The sequence below is a fragment of the Emydura macquarii genome, unplaced genomic scaffold, assembly GCF_026122565.2.
Source record: "Emydura macquarii macquarii isolate MOO-44397 ecotype Brisbane River unplaced genomic scaffold, CSIRO-AGI_Emac_v2 contig_2205, whole genome shotgun sequence".
Taxonomy (NCBI): domain Eukaryota; kingdom Metazoa; phylum Chordata; order Testudines; family Chelidae; genus Emydura; species Emydura macquarii.
Window position 1 is genome coordinate 8,201,966 of NW_027132342.1, and position 17,864 is coordinate 8,219,829.

General features: G+C 42.0%; 1 protein-coding gene across 3 annotated transcripts in view; it reads left to right on the forward strand.

Annotated features, from left to right (window-relative positions):
• STK38L (serine/threonine kinase 38 like) overlaps positions 1-13,248 on the forward strand; it is a 63,594-nt gene extending 50,346 nt beyond the window's left edge. For all 3 annotated transcript variants that reach the window (XM_067559285.1, XM_067559284.1, XM_067559283.1), the window contains 5 exons: positions 1,608-1,725; positions 2,180-2,303; positions 4,775-4,870; positions 7,434-7,525; positions 9,544-13,248. In XM_067559285.1, coding sequence (XP_067415386.1) covers positions 1,608-1,725; positions 2,180-2,303; positions 4,775-4,870; positions 7,434-7,525; positions 9,544-9,671 — 558 coding nt within the window. In that variant the 3' untranslated portion in view covers positions 9,672-13,248. The remainder of the gene's footprint in view (positions 1-1,607; positions 1,726-2,179; positions 2,304-4,774; positions 4,871-7,433; positions 7,526-9,543) is intronic.
• Positions 13,249-17,864: the final 4,616 nt, after the last annotated feature.

The following is a 17,864-nucleotide window of genomic DNA, read 5'->3' on the forward strand; positions in this document are numbered from 1 at the left end:
GGTATAAACATTCATAGCATGGCGCCATGGAAACTTACACAGATCTGCCACTTGGTGCACTTATTCCTGGCTTTGCCACAGGACCTGCTGTGTGACCTTGGTCAACTCAATTCACTTCTTTCTGCTTTTGTTTTCCCCCTCCCACCTTTTGTTTGTATTGTTATTTAGACTGCAGACTCTTCAGGGCAGGGATTGCCTTTTACTATATGTTTGTATATTACCTAGCACAGTGGGGCCTTCCTCTCAGTTGGATCCTCTAAGAGCTATCATAATACACAGAATTAAAGCTAACAGCAAGTGTTTGTCTGATCAAAACCTAAGTGAGGAAATTCAAAAACAGTCCAACAGCAAAGATATCTCAACCACATTGATAAGTTTGGAAAGTTGATTGTGTGCTTTATAAGCCACAAACAGTAATCTATGAAATCAGCAAAAATAATAATAAAAGTATGTCTTTCTTGTATTTGAAAAGATTAATAACAATGTATAAATAGAAAACAATAATAATACGGCATGTGTGTAATACAGCCAAGTAAACATTGCTTTCTGAACCTTAACTTGGACATTTCTTGACTTGATAAAAATGTACCTTTGCAGGTAAGCTGGTTTACTTGTGTGTTTTATAACCTTATAAGTTATGTCTTCACTGCACAGTTAACTTGGGTGATTGGCAGATAGGTGCGAGCACTTGGATGGGCCCTGCTTTGGGTGCGAGCAGCCAAACTGTAAAGCCAGATTTGAGCACGTCCACTAGACTGAGTCAACTCTGGCACCGCATTTGCTCATGTGAGACACTAGGACTTCTGAGATGCCATCCTAGGGTTCTTTGCACTGCAATAAGATGAGATGCTCTGTGATTCTCTGTTTCCTAGAGAATTGCGGGGGAACCTGTCAATCTTTCTGGGCACACGAGGAATTGTGGGAAGGCATTGGAGAACTATCAGCAGCTGAGTGATTTACCCCAGTTCTTCGCTGCACAGTAGGCAGGTTACCAGCCTGAGTGTAATTAGCATTTGGGCTAATTAAGTAGAGATGAGTGAAATTCAAAATTCCCATCTGTCAGGAAATTCCTGACCAGCTCTAGCTTAACCTGTACCCCAGAATAGGCCAATGAGCCCCGATATAAAGTGTGTGTGTGAATGTGAGCTGTCTTGGGGTGGGGGGGGGGAACCTGAATAAGAGCCTGAGTTAATTCTGCAGTGCAGACAAGCCTATATACAGAAGAGTTTGTTAGTGTTTCAGGGGAGTCAGATGTTGAATGTACATTTTTTTCCCAGCATCTCATGTAATAGACCAGTAATACAGTAAGCTAAAATGTATAAAGAAATGTGATCTAAGAAATCATGATATTTCAGTCTGTATGTTCTATGGAGGGTGATAACTTCAAAGTTAGGTGCTATCTTTGGTTCTGTGCTTGTGTATCTAAATGAACAGTGTCTTTTGGGTTTTAGGTAGTGTGACTTATCAAATTACGTATCCTTTTCCCACTAAATATCAGTACTTTGCTTTATATATAAATTCCAGTAAGTTTTTCAGACAACTTTAAAATGGTGAGTGTATAACCCATATAAAGAGCCCACCTCACCCCTACTTTTTTTTTCCCTCAGGCATACTCTACTGTTGGGACCCCAGATTATATTGCTCCAGAAGTATTCATGCAGACTGGGTACAACAAGTTGTGTGACTGGTGGTCTTTGGGAGTGATTATGTATGAAATGTTAATAGGTATGTTATTACCAATCCCCAGAATCATTCATAGATTTTAGGGTCTGAAAGGACCATTAGGTGATCTAGTCTGACCTCATGTATAACACAGGCCTTAGAATTTCATCTACTTACTTTTTTTTATTGAGCCCAACCATTTGTGTTCAACTAAGTACATGTTCCAGAAAGGCATCCCACTCTTAATTTGAAGACCTTAAGAGGTGGAGAATGCACCACTTCCCTTAGCAGTTTGGTCCAGTGGTTGATCACACTCACTGTTAAAAATTGTTACAAATTCAGTCCTCTTAACCTTTAATTTTACAATTCCAAAGAAGTATTGTAATTTTCAAGGAGAGAAATGTTTTAGTTGACATTGAGGGAAAGGTAGCAAAATTGCTTTGTTTTATGTCAGCCTGAACATAGGTACATTTTCTAATGTTGGAAAGCCTCATTAAGCTTTTGTCCATTTATATAGGGTATCCACCTTTCTGTTCTGAAACGCCACAAGAAACTTATAGGAAAGTTATGAACTGGAAAGAAACTTTGGTGTTTCCTCCAGAGGTGCCCATTTCAGAGAAAGCAAAGGACTTAATTCTAAGGTTAGTAACTAAAACTCTTGTGGTCATTCAGACCCATAGACATTATCCTATTCCATTGTGTTAATTTTGCAGTATGTGGAGAAACTCATTTATGCATGGTGGAAAGGTGCTGAATTCATCGCCTTCTCCCCATCTCGCCAAACTGATTCCACTTGGTCAATCCACCATTTCCTGGGACAAAGCTTTCAGGAACAGCTGTGTAGATCTGAATAGCTCATTGGGCTAGATTCTGCTACCACTGAAGATAATGAAAAGCTTCCACTGAAGTAGGTGGGAGCAAGAGTAGGCTGTATAAGCGGGGGAAGTCCTGAACTACCCTAATATATATGTATTAAAGACTTGATCCTGCTGTCCTGAGCCTGACAGAACCCCCATTCAATGGAAGTTTTGTCTGTATCAGGATTGGGCCCTGAAAGAATACAAGAGATGGGGAGAGAGGAGGAACAAAGGGAGAATCATGAGGATGAAGGAAAAGAACAGTGATAAGTGAATAGGTTTTACTGGGCAATACTTGGTCTTGTAAAGCATTAGATGCATGGACTGCATTAGTCTATATTACAGCATCCTTTGAAAGAATGCAACTTTCAGAGCAGTCTTTTGTGACAAAAATTAACAACAGTGGTCCACAGTTATCTGGGATAAATTATTCAATCAAGTGGAAAATCAAAGCAACTTTTAATTTTAGACACAGAGAAAGTTTTAGGTTGAAAGAGAAGTCAAAGGACCCTGTCCAGGTACTTCTCTCACTTTACCCTCTCTTCTATCCACTTCATCCATTCTTGGTAAATTTTTCAGTTTTTCAATTTTACCTCACAATAATTTGTTTCAAATTCTTTTCTGAATGCTTCTCATGAGGGAATAGAAATAATGCAGCTGCAAACCTCTTGGTGTGTGTCTCCAGCAGCAAAGAGAACAGATCTGAAATAAAAAGAATGTTTGAAAAATCAAATTTTCAGTTATCAGTTGGGGAACTAGAAAAGCTTTACAGCAACCGGCATGTAAAGCACATCTATTCAGAGCAAAACAAAACAACACACCAGATATAATGGAGTTTGACTTAGGCAGTCAGAGTTCATAGAGATTGTTAGGCTGTATGAATAAAATCACATTTTCCAAAAGCCATTTTGGTGGTGGTGGTGTTTGCTCCTTGCTTACATTGATTGACCAGTAGGGATTTGGTGTCAAAGATCAGATTAGAAATTATTTTTCTTTGGTTTTTTGGTTTTTTTGCAGCAGGGTGCTTTGATATTTTCCAAGGTAGGGAATAATTTCATACCTCAGTAAGTGCCATTGAGATGTAAGCTAAGAATATTATATCTTGTGGGAGTATGATTTAGTCAATTTATAACCTGACTGACTTGTCACATTACTGAAATGCATGTCAGAACTTGCTTTGCGCTAGCAAGAAGGAGATTTGTTTCTGTGAAGGTACTGATTTGGAAGGCAAAGTGTTTCATGAATCTGGATGTTGTGATCATTTAGGCATAGCTAGTTACCCATATTGATGCTTATAAATCAGTTGCTCTGCATATGTTAGCAACTGCCGAACACACACTCCTGTAATTCTATTGCCTGAAATACTGAAATGGGGGGGGGAGCGAGGTCATCTTTTTTCCGCTAGACAACAATTGCTTCTGAGCACAGATTGTCTAATGCTTTCAGTACGGAACTGATGATTGCTTGAGAGCAGAAGTGGAATCTAGTTAAACAAATCAATTTTCAGACACAAACATTAGTTGATACAAAAGTAGCATGTCAGCCAGCAAAGGGATTTATGGGAGGGCAGCATGCTGTCACGCAGCAAACTATGACAGCCCAATCTGCAAGTTGCGAGTGGACTCAACTCCCATTAGGTCAATGGGTGGCTCTGCACCTAAAAGAACTGAGCCCTTTGAAAGGGCCTTGTTGTTTTCTCTATTATAGATGCTTGACAAGACGGATGCACTTGGTTGTCCAATTGTCTGTTGGCTTAACTAGCAGTCCCAGAAGGCTGAATCACAGAGCAGCAGTGACTTCTTGTCTGCTGGAATATGCTGCTGTCTAATGTGGGGAGATAAGAAGGTTTTGGAGGTTGATCAAACAGAGAGAGTACCTAGCAAAAATGGATGCTTTAAAATCAAGCTCTCTCTTTTGGGCCAGACCATATAGAAAAACTGGAAATTCTAGGAAAGAGAATGTCTTCCTACTACTGGTTTGGAATAATAACCAGCTCTGGCAGCAACTTGTTCACCAAAGCCTGGGAATGGAGGGGAAACATGACATATTACCATTGTAGCATGGTGCCTTCATAATGGGCCTGACAACATTTTATTTGTGATTTTTCTAGGTGTAATGGGATGTTGAACAATACAAAGATTAAATAATTTTAAAGGACTTGATCAAATTTCTGCTACAGGATAGTACAGTGGTTTATTTTATATGCTTCTTTCTGCATTGATTGTAACAGTCTCTTTTTCTTTTTCCCCCCTCAGATTTTGTATTGATTCCGAAAATAGAATTGGTAGTAATGGAGTTGAGGAAATAAAGGATCATCCATTTTTTGAAGGAGTTGACTGGGGACATATCAGGTATATGCATGTGCTGTATATATTGGATAGAAATCTTGGTTGCAATAATTTCATATGCTGTAAAGGCAGGAATAACTTTTCTTAATTAACTTTTTATTGTCAAGTGTAGTTGTTGGAAAAACAAGCAAGTCCAACCTTGTTTTTAGAGCAGGAAACTGACATTCATAGCTCTGATCAGTTTTTTTATGCAGCATTCCCAACCTAGAGGGAATCCAGACTAGTCTGCACTGCAGTGACGCAGGACAGAAAGCAGTGGTGTCAATAAAGCAGCGTGATTCCTGACTTGCACCCATAGCTGCAGTGAGCCACCCATCTCTCCCTCTGCTTCCACAGCTGCCCATAACAGGCTGAGGGTATAACTTGTGGCCCATCCTCAGAGAGCAGCCAATGGTCACGCCCAAGTAGCATGTTGCCTTCTGGTGAGTAGAGGACCAAAAGGAGGAAAAAATGAAAATTTGAGGTGAAAAAAATGAAAATTTAAAAAACCCAGCAAATAAAAATAGCAGATAAAAAATCATATAGCGAAATCACAAGAAGAAAGAGAATGAAAAGGAGAGAAGGCTGCAACTATGAGTGAAACACGGAAATCTCTTTTAAAACTCATAGACTCAAAGGTCAAGGGACCAATATGATCATCTAGTCTGACCTGCACAACGCAGGCCACAGAACCTCACCCACCCACTCCTGTAATAATTAAGTCATAAGTTAGAGGTTTAAGTCCTCAAGTCATGGTTTAAAGACATTAAGGTATAGAGAATCCACCAGCAAGTGAGCTTTGCCCCATGCCACAGAGGAAGGTGAAAAACCCGCAAAGCCTTTGCCAATCTGCCCTGGGGGAAATTCCTTCCCACCCCCAAATATGAGAGTTAAATGATCAGTTAAACCCTGAGCATGTGGGCAAGACTCACCAGCCAGATACCCAAGAAAGAATTCTCTGTAATACCTCAGAACCCACCCCATCAAATGTGCTATCAGAGGCCATTGGTATATCTACCACGAGTAGTCAAAGATCAGTCAATTGCCAAACTAGACTGTCCCATCATTCCATCTCCTCCATACATTTATCAAGCTCAGTTTTGAAGCCAGCTAGGTTTTTTGCCCCCACTGCTCCCATTGAAAGGCTGTTCCAGAACTTCACTCCTCTGATGGTTAGAAACCTGTGTCTAATTTCAAGTATAAACTTCCTGATGGCCAGTTTATATCCATTAGTCCTTGTGTTCACATTGTTGCTGAACTTAAATAATTCTTCCCCCTCCCTCATATTTATCCCTCTGATGTATTTATAGAGAGCAATCATATCTCCCCTCAGCCTTCTTTTGGTTAAGCTAAACAAGCCAAGCTCTTTGAGTCTCCTCTCATAAGGCAGGTTTTCGATTACACGGATCATCCTAGTAGCCCTTCTCTGCACTGACATCAGTGGCACTCAAAGGATGGCCAGTAGGGACTGCTGCTACTACTACTGTCCTTTAAGGAACTAGGATAAACCTGTGTCTTAGAAATATTGTGAAAGCCCATATTTTTCCTATGGGCTTGGTGGTCACCCCCACCCAATCCTACAGCTCACTTGCTCTTATGCTGTCTCTCTGATGCAGAGGGCCTCATAATTCTTTTCAGTGTGGTGGGAACCAGTGGACAGCAAGAGCAATAATACATTTGTCATTCCTGGATTTGGCAACAGAGTGTTTCCTTCCTCCCAGTGTCCCCCAGTGGTGTGGTTTGGGTTGGTTCCTGAAGGAATAGTCATTACAAGAAGATGGACAGAGGAGTGGGGAAATGGAATGCCTCTCTTGTCCCTGCCCTTACGCCCTTACTCTTCTATTTCCTGTCTTTCCCACGCGCCCTCCTTAGATTTTGAATGGGATTTTTTGGGTAATCTTAAAGCAAGCTTTTTTGTAAACAAATCTTACTTTTACAAGTACCTGTTACTGTGTTGCTGCTCTGCTAGATTAATGGTCTGAATCCGCCCGTTCTGCATGAGATGATGAGGAAGCACACTGGTAAACTAGTGTCAGCAGCAGGAACGGCAACCAGATGATATTCAGAGCAATTCCAGAGTTCATAGAGCCACATGTTTAATGACCCAGCCTACCCCCAGTAGGTACTTGACTGAATGGGTAGACTGGCACTGTGATATCAATGTGTGATAGCAAATTTTGGTAAAAAGTGGATCATGCAGATATCTATGTGGCAGATTAATTTGGAACCCATTCTTAACAAATGGGAGACAAATTTTCCCAAGTGAAAGCCAAACTTTGGAGGACATAATACATTTCAGTCCACTAGAATTGTTTAAATATAAACTAACTTAAAGGGACTGCTAGTTTCCCATTATATCAAATCAGGAACAAGTGAGGCATTTTGGGGGCAGATCCTTAACTTGTGTAAATCGTCCTAACTCAGCTGAAGTCAGTGGAACTATAACATTTTATACCAGCCGAGGATCTTCCCCTTTTGTCAACATGATGGGCATGTTGTCATTCTGTCGTGTAAAACAGCAAAATTAAAACATAATGAAGCTTTTCTTACTATTCTATGCTCTGATGCTCATTTTGTTTCTGTGTAGGGAGAGGCCAGCTGCAATCCCTATAGAAATCAAAAGTATTGATGACACTTCCAATTTTGATGAATTTCCAGAATCTGATATTTTACAGCCAGGTGAGACCTTGTAAACTGCAATCTTTTTGTAACATGTACCAAAATATAACCCTAGATTATTATTTCAATTATATTCATTTTTCCAGTATCTTAATCAAATACAGTGCAGGTCTGAAGTAGTTGGATCATCTGGAAACTTCATTAGTGAATTGTATTTAAATTAAAAATGTAAATCTATGAACTGCCCCTTCCGTAATCCTCTTTCTCGGGGAGTGTGAAAAGATAGCTTTTAATATTGATTTAATCTAGGGGGAAAGGGATGCATGTTACAGAAAACAACATAGAATTTCACCTTACAGACAATACCACCACATTTTTGGTAAAATGTATTGCACTAATTGGTTTCAGATGTTTGGTAACCTTGAAATTGAAGCCAGAAGCAAATGTTATGTTCTTTGTGGGCACAATTTCAAAAGCATCTTAATGATGTAGTAAGGACTGTTAGACCGGGGATATTCAAACTTTTTCAGTTGTGCCCCCGCTTACCAGTAATGGAATCTGTCCAGGCCCCTCCTCCAAGTCTGCACAGCCAAGGCTTCCTCAGCAGCAGCACTTGGGCTGAAGGCAGAGCTGGGGGCAGAATTGCAGATGGGGGAGGAGCTGGAGTTAGAGGCGGAGCTGGTTGGGGAGTGGAGAGGGGATGGAGGTGGAACAGGGGGCGGAGTGGAACTGCAGCTGGGGTCGGAGCTGGTCTGGGGGCGGAGAGGGAATAAGAGCAGAGAGAAGCTGGGGGTGGAATGGGGCGGAGTGGAGCTGTGGCTGGAGGCAGAGTGGGGCTAGAAGCATGATGCTCCCTCCCCCATCCCCGATGAGGGCTGGCCCTGGCCCCATCGCACACCCCCTAAACATTCCTCCACACCCCTGTAACCAGGCATGCCCCACAGTTTGAGAACCACTGTTAGACACTTAAGTGATTTAGGAACCGATGTCTCATTGGAAGTCAGGTGGGCACTTATAAAAAAGTTAGGTCAGGATGTAGCCAGAGATCCTTAACTGTATAAGACCTGAATCTGCAGGGTGGGTTTCTTCAACTCCCCCTGACTTCAACGATACTATTTATGTGCTTTGAGCAAGACACTTGTGTACCTTGGTGTCAAATAGTCTTTACTATTCTGCTAGCTCATCCCACTTCCCCAAAACCTTAATTGTTTTCCTGTAACTCTGAAATGGCTCATATATAATGGCAAGTTGGTTTTCCTCTTTCTTGAAGGCAAGAATTGTCAAACCTGAGTGCCTACAGTTAGGTACCTAAGTCTATATTTAGGCAGCTAATTATATTACATGGAATTCTTTTCAGAAGTTCTGAGGATCCATTACTCTCATTGACTTTAATAGGCATTTATGAGACACAGCACCACAGAAAATGTTTCTTATTCTTCAGATGCCTACATATGAACTTAAGCACTTAACTTTCAGCACCAGGTCTGAAAATTTTGGCCTAGAACTATAGGAATATTAATCTGAATAATTATTTTACAAGATTGCTGTAAGACAATTCTATATTCAGCACTGGAATAATATTAGATGTTCATAAAGTAAAATGTTTCTAGCTCTCCTAAATGCTGTAAAAACCCCCACAAAAGCACTAAGTAGAAAAGAAATTCAAGAAAAGAAGGCAAAAAGTAGAGTGGTACAGTCCTGTTGGGACAGGTCTGATTTTTGCTGCTGTTCCAGGAGGGATACTGGGATGTACGTGCGTGTGTGTGAGAGAGCACCTAAAAGTTGTTGGATTTTTTAATTATTATTTTAATTGTGGTCACAGTTGCGGATCAGGATCTTATTATAGAAGGCAATATAAAGGGAATTTCTTCCTCAAAGATGCAGGGTGACATCCTGGTCCTTTTGAAGTTAATGTTCAAAACTTCCATCGACTTCACTAGAACCAGGATTTCACCTGCAGTCTTCGTGATGCTAGAGAGAACCAACTTCAGGATTGTTTGTCTGACAGTGTGTGGAGCCTTCTCTTATTAGCAATACTAATTATTTTAAATTATTTCTTTTTGGTTTCTACATTCTAGTGCCAAACACCACAGAACCTGACTACAAATCCAAAGACTGGGTTTTCCTCAATTATACCTACAAGAGGTTTGAAGGGCTTACACAGCGTGGCTCTATCCCTTCCTACATGAAAGCTGGGAAGTTGTGAAACAAAACAACACAAAATTAGAAACAAAAAAACTCAGGTAGCTGCATCACCAGGCCTGCTTGGCATAGATATCAATAAACTGACTCTGGTGCGCATCGACTTCACGAGGAAATTCTACAGGATTAGGATTTCTACGACTACTACAGGAATTAGTTGGCAGTGCCAGCTGGCTTTTTTTTTTTTTTTTTTTTTTTTTTTTTAATATTTGAATATTTTTTTTAACTTTATTATACAAAGGTACTGGAATAAAAGGAACATACATCCCTTTGTAACTGCACTGCCTATGTGTGTATAAAGGTTAATTATGCCTCTGTGTACTGTGGCTTTGTTTATACTGTAAACCATCTAATCCACCCAGGAGAAAAACATAATTTTAAAAAGCAACATGGGCTAATCATGCTAGGTAATGTTGCCGCACCATTATTTTACTGCTGACCTGGTGGATTTTAGATATACAGTATAAAAACCATTAACCATATTTGTAAAGGTCTCCGAGTGATTCATCCACATGGATTCCTCTTCTGGTGTACATACACCCCATGCATATGACATTGTATTCTTTTTAATTGTCATGTACACTGGGTCACATGCCTGCATCCCTATGGCCCCCACCTGAGGGCATAAAGGGTGGAGTGCACCCAACCATCCCCCACATCCTTCGTACTATCTTTCTATCATGGGCAGAACCCCTGCAGTGTCAGCTTTTTCTGTGAACTGTGTAATTTCTAATTCTATCTAGTAGGTACTGGAGCTCCTACAGGAGGGTTGAATCCAAGACTCCAGGATTCGAATCCTGGCCCTCCTGTGAGGCAGATATTCTTATTAATGGTGGAGGCTCTAAGTGCCTTTTCTGCCTTGCTAAAGCACATATTCCAGATAAGTGTTCCATAGGTCACCCTTTTTATAAGAAGACACAAAAAGTGAAGGAATCCCACCTTAAACTTTTCCTCTTGGAACACTCCATGAGAGCTTCCTCTGACCCTAAGGGAGATAAGACTGCTGAACCAGATTAGACTATCTCTGTGAGTGCTCTGGAGAGCTCAGGTCTACCCTGCGATCCAAGGCTCACTGTTCCTCAGGAAAGACCTACTCTTTGTCTGAGTCAGGAAAAACATCTAAGCCCTTCTCTGCCCCATCTTTGGAGAAAACAGGTAAGAAAGAGCACCTTTCTCAAGGTGACCCAGACATAGGTTTTTTGCCCGGGGATCCGGTAAATTGAAGCAGAAATCCCACCATATATCTGTTCCAGCTCATGCTTCTTAGCCAGGAAGCAGTTCAAGGCCCAGATCAGGTCCTGCTCATGCCTTGGCATCAGCTGGTCACCAAATAACCATGGTACCATTTGAGGATTCTATCTATACTGCTAATAGTACTAGCACATTGGTATCAAAGCACATGGCACTATCATTTATGGTACCCAATACTCTAACAACTGATGTGGAGGAGAGCCTTCTAGTGCAGACTTTCTCAGTATTGAAGGAATACAGAGCAATTTAACAGTAGTCAAACAACCAGAGTCACCATTGCTCTCTTTCTTGAAGAAGCTCCTAGTCTTGGTACCAGTGGAAGATATTTCAGAGCTCCCCAAAACACCTGAAAAGGTAGCTCCACCAATGGAAGAAAGATACTCCTCCTCCTCCTCTGCAGTGAGAGTACCTACTATCAGTTTTACCCTATATTTAACCTTATTAATCAACATCTGTTGCTCCACCTCTGCAGATCAAAGCCCATTCATCAGGCCCGCAGCAGCCTCTGCAGCTTCTCTAAGCGGCATTCCCTCTTTTTAGATATGTAGGGCAGCTATCTGGACTTCAATCCATGCTTTCACCCAGTACCACTCCTTAGTAGGATGTCCACCTTGGCAGAGCTGCCCTGCAACCATTGTTTAAACAGAGTGCAAGTAGAGCTCTTTATTGTGAGGTCACTGCTTGTGTGTCACCAAAAGTGGAATGCATGTGGACAATCACTTAAACAAAGTTACTTGCCTTACTGTAAGTGTGGTTCTTCAAGATGTGTTGTCTAGATGTATTCCACAGCCTGACCTCCTTCCCTCAGGGATGGTTGGGCCTACGCTGGCCTTTATGCCCTCGGTTTGCGAGCCATGCAGAACATCCAGGGCGCAGATGCAGTCTCAACAGACACTGCTATGCAAAGGAATCTAATCTCTCACTCATTGGGTACATGCACACCAAAAATGGAATCCATGTGGGCAACATATCTTGAAGAACCACATTTACTGTAGAGTAAGTAACCATTCTTTATAAAAAATGTGCCCTGTGTGATTGAACTTGCCAAGATATAGGAAGATAATTTATTAAGGAGATTTCATGGAAATAGCAAACACTCAGAAAAACTGATTATAGACATTTAACTTAAAGCTAACTACTATACTGACTCGTCTGTACATATTAATTGGTTTATCACCAAGGAAAAAGCTACACCCTCCTAGTCATAACACTAAAGATAATTTGCATATAAAACTGCAGATGGTTAATCAAATCAATGTTCACATAGGAGTTATGCTGTTAAGGAGACTTACTGCAGTATATTTAGCATAATAATCTCTATTGTGATAAGTTGAATTTCTTTATTTTCTGAAAATATGGTATTATTTTAATCTAATCAGCAAGTCAAATTAAAGAAAATCTTAGAATACTGCTTTTAGAATGGTAGTGGGAATGTTTTTTAAAGGCAAAACTGTGACACTGTAATGAGCTAAAGACAACAGAAGGTTTATCTGCACTGGCTTTCCACAAACAAGGAAGAGCAATATATTGTTTTTGCTTGTTAGTTTTTTCTTTGGATGAATCTTTTTTTCTTTGGGCAGTGTTTGTCATTGTGCCATTTTCTTTCTTCTTCTCAGAGTGTACCAAAGATCCTGAAATGGCTTGATGATTGCAACCGTGTGAAGTTTTGATTTCCATAAGTATGTTTCGTTAACTTCTGTTAAATGTGGAACAGGGTATACAATTCATAAAAGGTTTTTCTGGGCAGTTAACCTATTCCAGCCGGAGAAACTGTTAAATCATCAGTTGCATAGAGGTGAGCCTGCACCAGAATCCTGGATTTGAACATCCCCCAAACTGAGGAGGAAATTTGAATGGAAATACAGTTGGAACTTTTGGATGTGGGTCCATCTCTGATCGGCATGGGTTAATGAACTGAGGTAAAGGCAGTAAATGATGGTCAAGGGGATTGTTGTGTGTGAGAAAGGGGGTTAAAAATAGAAAATAATGTTGCCAGCATTCAAAATTGAATATTGTTGAGACTGCATTTGCACTGTTAATTTGCCTTGCTGAGGAGTTAGGTAAATTTTATTTTTATAGGTCCATTATTAAAATCCTAAGTCGCTGGATACAACATGGGGGTAATTACAAGCACTGTAACATACTGTACTTTATCCTTTTAATGTTGTTCATAATACAAAAGCTCATTCTCTGAGTCTAAATGGCAACTGCTATATTTTTTTTCTGGACTGTTGCATTAGTTGTGGTTGGAAAGTTACCTAGAAGCATTATAAAGATTTATATGAGGCTTTTTACAGCATTTGAAAATAAACATAGCATTCTTTTGTAAAGTTGCAATTTTTTTAACCCAGCTCGTAACGTCATTTTAAAAGGGATTTGTTTTGTTTCCCCTTCCAAATGTGTAGACAACAGAGGACTTTTGAGACATTTGAAGGCTTCCAGTTTTGGGTATATCCATGTTCAATCCCCTCAGACACCAGTCAAAGCTACAATTGCCTTCGGTCAAAACAATTAGCCATGCTGCTGTTGCTATCATTACATACGCCGCAACCATAGGTTTAAAAATAGTTATTACTATTTATTCTAGATTCCTAAACTTTTTCCTGTGTAGACCTCATTTTAGTAAATTGAGTTTCTTGTGGAGAGCTTGTCCCACCTCTTTGTTATGGGAATCAGACTGGAAGGAACCTTGTGGGTCATCTAGTCCTGTACCCTGCACACATGGCAGGACCAAGCATTATCTAGACCATCCCTGACAGGTGTTTGTCCAACCCGCTCTTAAAAGTCTCCAGTGATGGATATTCCACAACCTCCTTAGGCAATTTATTCCAGCGTTTAACTCCCCTGACAATTATGAAGTTTTTCCTAATGTCCAACCTAAACCACCCTGGCTACAATTTAAGCCCATTGCTTCTTGTCCTATCCTCAGACTTACAATAAGAGATATCTTTGCAGTGTTGTTGTAGCTGTGTTGATCTCTCTCATACCCTGGGACAAGGTAGGTGAATTAATATTTTTTATTGGACCAACTTCTGTTGGTGGAAAAGACAAACTTTCAAGCTTCATGAGCTTCAGGACCTGAAGAAGAGTTCTGTGAAGCTCAAAAACTTGTTCCTTCCACCTACAAAAGCTGGTCCAAGAAAAGATACTACCTCACCTATTGTGTGTGTCTAAGTAAAAGACTGACTTGCACTTTCTATTGATTGAAGGGCAAAGAGAATGAAAAATGCACATCAGTATTTAAATGCACTTAAAACTATTTTTAACAGCATTTGCAAATTAAAAAAAAAATCAATGTGCTGGAGGCACATAATTTATATTAAATTTTAAAGCACCATTTTTTCCTACAATACTGTATTTTGCTATAACTCAAGATTTCAGAAGACCTAAACCTGCATTTCCTTATTAGCACTCCCTGTGTCAATTATGAAATGCACAGAATAATCATGCTTTCAGAAGCATTTTTAGAGTATTCAGACTATTCTAAACTAGCAAGGTTTTTTTGCTGCATCTTGCTTTAGCTGTCATTTTTTCTTTTTCTTTTTTTTAAAGGGTGCTTTTCATTTCCAAAGATTCTCTTGATAGTTTTAGAAAGCTATTCACTGAAATTGCTTGTGACCAAAGAAGCCCTAACTGGATACCTTATACTTGGTCTTTTGTGCACTGTGGGTCTAATTCTGCAAAGTGCTGAGAACCCTCAGCTCCCATTAACTTCAGTCAGAGTTGAAAGTGCTCCCGATCTGCCAAGGCTGCCCCATATTTTGCAGCAATCAGCCCAATGAGTTTGATCCTGCAAGGTCCTAAGCAACTCCTTGAGATGCTGAGCGTCCTTAACAGTTGCTCAGCACTTGGCAGGATCAGGTCACATGAGCTTAGCTGAAGTCCTTCCTGAATCAAAAGCCCACTAATATGAAAGTTACTCTGGGTTTACAGCATTGTAATAGATAAGAATCTGGCCCTTTGATTTCAAGAAGAGTTTTGACTGAGGGAGGACTGTGTGACTGAGCACTGTAATTCTGAGGCACGATTTGAGAGCGATACTGCTGGAGAAATCCTGGCCCTGTTAAAGTCTCTGGGACCTGGATGCACAAAAGGAGTTAGGCATTGTGACACTGAGCGTCATGGCACCTAACTTTTAGGCGCCTAGAAATTCACAAGAATCAGGGCAATTCACAAAGCTTCAGTTCAGCGCCCAGGCTCCCTAGCCCATGAACGTGGAGAGAGATTCGCATAAGGGTATGTTAACCTGGAAAAAATAAAACCCCAATGGACAGCGAGTGTGAGCCAGGCTTACTGTATGGCATTAAAAATTTCAGTGTAGGCATTCCAGTGAGGGAGGTGAGTCTCAGGCCTGGTCTACACTGGCAACGGAGGTCGACGTAAAGTCACTTACGTCGATCTCCGAACACCTGCGTCTACACTGGCACTACAGTTAAGTCGACTTAAGTCGCAGCAAAAGTCAACTTTAAGACCACTCTGCAAGTGATGTAGCACCTAATTCAAATTTATTGGTTCGATTTAGTGTCAGTGTAGACACAACTTCACTTAAATCGACTTTATTGGCCTCCGGGAGGTATCCCGCAATGCCCCCTTGTGACCGCTCTGGGCATTCGCACTGTGCTGTACTGTGGTCACGCTATCTGGAAATGTCCCAACCCCTCAAGCCCTGGGAACATTTGAATTTTTGTTTCCTGTGCTGCCAGTGTGGAGAGAGTTTTGTCGCTGGACTCCGCATGGCTACTGCAAAGCCCAAATGCGCTCCAGCATGGAGTCGACCAGAGGTCTTAGATCTCATCGGGCTGTGGGGCGAGGAGTCCGTTATGGCTCAGCTCAGAGCCAGCAAAAGGAATCTGGACATTCCTGGCAAGATATCCCAAGACGTGCTGGAGAATGGACACGAGGGATGCACAGCAGTGCCGCGTGAAGGTCAAGGAGTTACGTCAGTCATGTCAAAAAGCCAGGGAAGCTAACAGCCATTCTGGCTCCTCCCCAAAGACATGCCGCTTCTACGATGAGGTGCATGCAATTCTCAGTGGCAATCCCACCACGCTGCCCCCCTGCAGCATCGATACTTCCGCTAGGTCACAGTCCATGGACAATGATGAGGAGGAGACTGAGGAGAGCAGGGTGCAGCAGAGCGGGGTGTCCGTTCTCCCAGAACTCAGGACATATTCCTGACCCCAGAGCAGTCCAGCTGCACACAGGACAGCACTAATGATCCCGGAGAAGGCACATCTGGTGAGTTTTTTTTCTTCTTAGCAGTTCTGTCCTTTTACTCTGGGGTGGGGGGTGGGGCAGGAAAGGGATTTCCGGCGTTTAGGTGACTGTACTGGGGGGCTACCCAGGGAACAGTTTGTGATGAGATATGCTCCGATAATCATCAGTTGATATCTCACGGAAGCTTTCATGTAGGTAATCTGTTATCCTTTGCAAAAGTTTTCTGGGGAGGGCTGCATTGTTCCTCCCTCCACAGTAGGATACTTTGCTGCACCACGCTGCAATCAAGGGAACCTGCATCATGGCAGAACACAGCTGGTACCCCGCTGCGTGCAGCAAATCTTCCCTTTCCTTGTGCGTGACCTTCAGGAGACTGATATCGCTTATGGTCACCTAGGGAAGATGGTGCATGTTTAAAATACCTGAGCTATACAGCAGATGCCCTGTACCTTTTGTATTCCCCATTGAAGTGTCCTACCAAGTCACTTTGATTACTTTTATTTGGTTTAAGCCGAGACTATACGCCCCCTCCCCCCCCGCGCTGTCCGCAGATCCCCTGGCTTACCATCTCTGTAAGGGCGCAGCGAGCCGACCCTTCTGGGATGTTAGGAATGGAATGAGGGTCTGTGTTTGCCCTGTGCACTGCATGAGGAATATTGTCTACACTGTTGTAGTTATACCATTTTCTTCACTTTGCTAACAATGGCTACCTTGTGAATTTTTTTTCCTTCTGTAGCCACCTCGGCCTTGGCCCAACCCTCAAGAAATGCTGTGGAAAGACTATCGCAGATTAGAAAGAGGGAAGGGAAAAGAAAAACATGTTTGGCAAGCTCATGAACACATCTGTGGCTGCAGAGACAGAGCTCAGAATGTGGCAGCTGACCTTGTCCTAGAATATGGACATGGACAGGGGGAGTCGCCGAGAAATGCAGGAGCATGATCGCAGTATCACGCAGAAGATGCTGCAAACCATGCGTGACCAGGCAGACATGCTCCGGCGGCTTGTGGAGCTTCAGGAGGAGCGGAGGCCGGACAGAGTCCCGCTGCAGCCCCTCCATAATGCTCCTCAACCGAGGGCTTTGCTGCCCTGCCCCTACCCCACCCCCAAGAGGTCTTGGAGGAGATTGGCCAGGCTTCAGTAAGTGCTCGCCTCCACCCTGGTGGAGGTGAGCAGAAAGCAGCGGCGGACACGCTGGCCAGCAAGCTACCATCCTACCCGTTGAGACAGTGAATGAACACTCGCCCTCTTCCCCCATGACTTGAATGTTCATAAATAAAAGTTTGCATCATTTCAACACATTTCTTTATTAAATCATATCTTGTTCTGGAGGGATTTGGAGGGTACAGATATCGAATGCGGGGGGATATTCAGCAAAGGTAAACAACATACAGGAACAGAAATCAGTCCTGCATCTCATTGCAGAACCTGGTTTTCAAAGCTTCCCTAATGCAAAGTACTCTGCGGTTAGCTCTCACGTACTGCTGGCATCTGGCTGCTCATATTTGGCAGCCAGTCTTTCTGCCTCCACAGCCCAACCCTGGGGGAATCTCTCACCCTTTGCTTCACACACATTACGAAGAACACAGCAAGCAGATATCACAGAAGGGAGGTTCTTTTCACTCATGTCCAGCCTAGTGAGGAGACTCCTCCATCTGGCCTTTAAATGCCCAAAGGCACATTCTACAACCATTCTACAACTGCTTAACCTGTTATTAAAACACTCCTTGT